The 5,000-nt window shown below is 38.6% G+C and overlaps 1 protein-coding gene across 2 annotated transcripts in view; it reads left to right on the top strand.

Moving 5' to 3' along the window:
* Nucleotides 1-1,087: 1,087 nt before the first annotated feature.
* LOC138006203 (sushi, von Willebrand factor type A, EGF and pentraxin domain-containing protein 1-like) overlaps nucleotides 1,088-5,000 on the top strand; it is an 18,114-nt gene continuing 14,201 nt past the window's right edge. For both annotated transcript variants that reach the window (XM_068852379.1, XM_068852380.1), the window contains exons 1-2: nucleotides 1,088-1,316; nucleotides 2,837-3,084. In XM_068852379.1, coding sequence (XP_068708480.1) covers nucleotides 1,238-1,316; nucleotides 2,837-3,084 — 327 coding nt within the window. In that variant the 5' untranslated portion in view covers nucleotides 1,088-1,237. The remainder of the gene's footprint in view (nucleotides 1,317-2,836; nucleotides 3,085-5,000) is intronic.

Consider the following 5,000-nt stretch of genomic DNA (forward strand, 5'->3'; position numbering starts at 1 on the left):
CAGTTAAATTTTAAGCATTTTTACGTCTAACGGTTAAAAGTTTGGCCCTTTTACGGCTAACGGTTAATTTGCTCCCATTACGATTATTCTGCAATTTTGACAATTACCATTGTTTTACATTAGAATATAATAATCAACTAAAAATATAATAGTTAATTTCCATTGGTGTGGAGCATGGCAAAATCATGAAAAGTATAGGGAGGGAACATTCTCGGTTATCTGATCCACAAATACATATCAGTCCCGTACTGACGGTACTGCGTGCGGGACGTTGAAATTTGGAACTTTTAATGTCTAAAAAATAAAACAAGTGATTGGTGCAAACGGCTTATTGACAATATCAGCAACAAACGAACCAACTAATTTTACTAAAAATGCACCTACGGACATTTGACTAACAACGCACCAATTACCGTTTACAGTCTTCAGTTACAGCTAATAACAACACAGCTTAATTGACGGACGACCAATAATATCACGACTTGGTTGATCAATCAGATCAACGACCAGAGTACTTATACCACCTACTGACGTGTCACAAATCACTTGACTCTGATCGATGATGACTTACCCTCAGGTTGTGGAAACGTCAGTCAGTGTCAGTCCTTCTCGGGACTACACTCTGCAGGACGATCATACTTCACTCAGTTATATGACTCATGCATGGATTCTGACCATTTACGATTTTTTTATCCCAAAGCTTTCAAGTCCAGTGCTCTGGACGCTAGCGAAATTAAAACCACATACCTAGCTGACATCTTGAGCCTACCCGCAAACACATCAAAAGCAAATGCCGATTTACGCGCTTTCTGTTTTTGACTCGTTTTTAGAATAAAGTAAATTAGACCTGGAGTCTTGTAAACGCATGTTATGAAACGTGTGTTAATTAAAAGGACCTCATTATTATTATTTTTGAAAAGAACCTATAAGGCAACATTTTACAGTTTTCACTGGGATGATCGTTTACGGCTCAGCTGTTGTTAGTTTTCATGAGAGCCTTATTAACTTCAAAAACAAAGGATAAATGTCCTCAGATGATTGGAATATTTGAATCACAAAAGAGAGTTGTAAGCAGGTACCACTCCATCCTTAATTAATATAAAATGCAAAACAAAGTTTATCTTGTGATATGAAAAATGTTTCTTCTACCTCAGTAGTTTATTATCGTCCAATGCTTGTATATTTGAGGTTTTACTTTCTTTTCTTTATAACGGATTGTGGATCAAGTTAATCGACCATGCCTTTCGTCCTTCAGCTCAACGTGGTCAATGCATTGGTATTGCTTATTCTGAGGTTTAGCTGTGGTTCCTTAGATGGTTAGTCAGTTTTCCTTTAATCAAGTGATTAATGTTTAGACATTTTTGGAATATTCTATGGAGAAAATTGCAAAGAGATGATATTTGCGGATTCTAAACAGATAATACGCTTATTTCACGTGTTTGTAATGTTCATTATATCAAGTTTTGTTCACAAATTTGTATTCGTGTATGGAGAACTGTTTGACTTTTGAAGTTAATCTACGGAACTAAGAATTCAGTAACCAAAATAACTGTAACTTCAATCGCCTCTCTTATTCTCTGCTACGAAAATGGATACTGGCGAGGAATACAACAATTTTATCTCGTAATAATTCGGTTTCAGAAAGGGATGCAATTACCAGTATCGCTAAATTTAATATGCAATTTAAAATGCGCGCAAAAACACACTCAAAAAATCATCGCTTTGTTAAAAGTGGAAATGCACTTGACTATCAAGAATCTACAATCTTAGACAAAAACCTTGAAACTCTTTGAATATTCTCGTGAATATTTCTCGCGCTCTGGTTGGCTTAATTTAATCATCAATAAAGCCTGGTTTTAACTAGCGACGCAAGCACAAGTGGAAGCATAAGAGCGCTTATTTAACAGGAAAAACGGGATTGACGCAAGCAGAAGCACAAAGATTTTTTTTTTCTTTTCGTTGTGCTTGAGCTTATGCTTGTGTTCGTTTGCGTTGTGTGAAAACAAAACGCAGCATAAGCACAAAGAAATTTGCTACGCCTGGCTAATTAAAGCACTCGTTCCAAGATTCCCTGCGTCAGAGCATTTCAGCAAGATGGCGAATGCCGTGGTTGATTTTGATGCCTATGTCGACGTTCGTTTTCACTAGCATAAGTCACTTATGCTTGTGCTTGCCCTTGTGCTCGCTTCGGTAATGAAAACAGGCTTAAGAGTACAGACACAAAATTGTGATTTATGAAAAGCTAAAAGTATCGATATGGAGGATTTGCCGGATTTTGAAATGTTTGATTTAGTTTTGCAGACTTAACTTCAGTCGATGAAGTTGATACCTTTTTACTGAAGGATGTTCTTACCTCAAATTAGCTTGATTTTTACTGACCCATAAACACTTTTAATCGTCACGAGGCGTTTTTAATCGCATTTTGATTATTGAACTGAATTTTTAATTCATGCAAGTTGGTGGGGTGATTGAACAAGGTCAATTTTCTTAGGGAATGAAAGTTCATCATTTGTAATTAGTAATCAATGAGCTAACGAAACAAGTTAGTGACGATAAATTGCGCCAATTTGAATAAAACTGCATATGTTGCAGTGTTTATTTAGCCCAGAAAATAGACCTTTTCTTTTATTTTTGATATTGTAAACAAACAAATTGACGCCAGTTTTTCATATGTCTGTTCTGTTATTGATGATAAAATTACGTCATAACATTGTCAAAGTTGTTGTCGATTCACTAGCCGAAGGCGAGGACAAGACAAATGAGAATTGACGTCAATTTGTTAAGCATTTCATCCTCAAAGCCATTGCAATAAATCTATCATTAACAACTTCTTTAGGAAATTGTCGAGAACTGGTGTTCCCCCCGTCCTTCTTCTTTGTGAACAAGCGCTTGTTGAACCACAACATAACAACCTTTCAAGTCCGAGATCTTGACGCCTGTGAACTATTCTGCTATCACAATGCCAATTGCGTCAGTATTAATTTTGACAGTGAAACATACAGATGTGACCTGAACAATGCGACTCACAGAATACATGACGATGAGTTTGTGGACACAGTGGGTTATCTGTACCGTGGAGCTGACGTAAGTTTCGTTTCTGTTGATACACTGCTGCCTGTTTGGTCCGTTGTTGAACCATATGAAAAGTCGTGGGCTTAAATTAGGGTAGGATCAAGCGTCACTTTAGAATTTCAATTGCTAGGAGATCGTCAAGGGGATCCCATACATGGTTTAGGAGTCAACCTTTTCCCGAGTAGATTTAATTCTAGAACGCCTCCCTTGGGAGATTCACCATTCCCACTATTGTAAAAGCCAATCTCCCCTAGGAAATTGAACATTCCCACTATTGTAAAACAACCCTAACCTTGGGAAAATCTTCAAATTCCCACTATTGTAAAAGCCAATTTCCTAAGGTGGATTTAGCAAGCCCATTGTTGGAAAACCAATAAAAACAAAACTATCTCAGCGTTAAGGGAAACTTGATATTTTTCGCGGCAAAAACGTTTTCCTAAAATATGATTATTTTTTTCGGAAAAGGGTTAACCCAAGGAATTAGTGGAGATAAAGGCTCCCCTCGATGAGTTTCTGATTTCCCGGTAAATGATTGAACTATCAGCTCTCCCCATATACCTTTCAGTGTTGTGGTCGGACTTCGTAAAGTGCACACGAACAACTGGATCTTTTTTTCTTGTTGTTTTACCTCTTCATTTAACTTGTTTCACTCCCTCATTCCGGTGGTTGCTACTAGTGTCAATTAAGTTCAACGGCACGCCGTTATTTTTATGCCATGTTCAGCGTTCTCTACTGCGCTTTCAGATGCCATCAATCACCCCAGATGACAAGTTCGGTCTTCCAGTGATAACTCTTTCTTTATTTAACACCGATTTTGTTCCTTAAGAGCAAAATTTTCATTGGGGAGCTAAACGAACGACGACGGCCATGCCAACGAAATCGTTACTTCAAAACACAAATTTGCGATGTCACAAGTTTTGCCATCTTGTTGACGTTGAAGGGGCGAAGTATCTTTTCACATAACTTGAGAGAAGTATCTTAATGCTGAATTGGAAGCGGAGATGGCGCAGTGGTGAGAGCGCCCATTTCCCATCAATGTGGCGCGGGTGCGACCCCGACTCTTCGTCATATGTGGGTTGAGTTTATTGGTTTTCTACCCTGCTTTGAGAGGTTTTTCATCGGATGCTCCTCTCCCAATTAGTGTCTTAGTCCTTAATACACTTGACACTTAATCAACAATTCGGAAGCAAGGGCAGAGAACTGATAAAAAATTCACTGTTGTATGCTCACCTTGTCGTCGATCAAAACCTTAAATTTGGTTAGTCCCCTCGTTGTTTTGAAGGGGGTAGTTTCTAAAGAAACTGTGGTGTTGCGTCGGTGAGAAAGTAGTATACAAAAATTTGGTTTTATCAACGAAGCCACAATTCCTTGATTTGCTCTGACGAAGGGCTAAGGCTCGAAGCGCCAGCATTTAGAATCTCTGTAGGGTGGCCAATTTACATTATCGACTCTCTTGATAAAACCAAACCCTTGTTTTACTGAGTACAGCAAACAAATGTTCTAAACTGGGTGCCGCAAGTGCAACACGATTATATCTCCTCTCGAAACCAATAATATCATTGCTTCCTTTCTTGGTTATTTGCATTTGTTGGGGTCTTTCTACAGGTACCAGAAAATGTAATTTGTGATAATCCTGATTAGCATAAATTGATATTTTGCCGTCACGTAGCAAAGGCCTGGTTGTGAGCGGCAGGCGCTTGGAGTACCACGTTATCGTGGTTTGTATTTGGCGACCGGTTAGCGAGTGAGGCATTCTACGGTCAGCCTTCGCCGCGTGCACAATTCTTGTTTCGTTTCTTGTCCTATCGAGCTGAATTAGTGTTTAATGTCTTCGTTAGGCGGTATATGATAGCGTTCATTTACATTGTAAGTAGTCTATTTCAAGTAGAATACGCTAGAACCCCAAGGGTCGCACTACTGCCTTGGTC

This window comes from Montipora foliosa, chromosome 6, assembly GCF_036669935.1.
Source record: "Montipora foliosa isolate CH-2021 chromosome 6, ASM3666993v2, whole genome shotgun sequence".
Classification (NCBI taxonomy): domain Eukaryota; kingdom Metazoa; phylum Cnidaria; class Anthozoa; order Scleractinia; family Acroporidae; genus Montipora; species Montipora foliosa.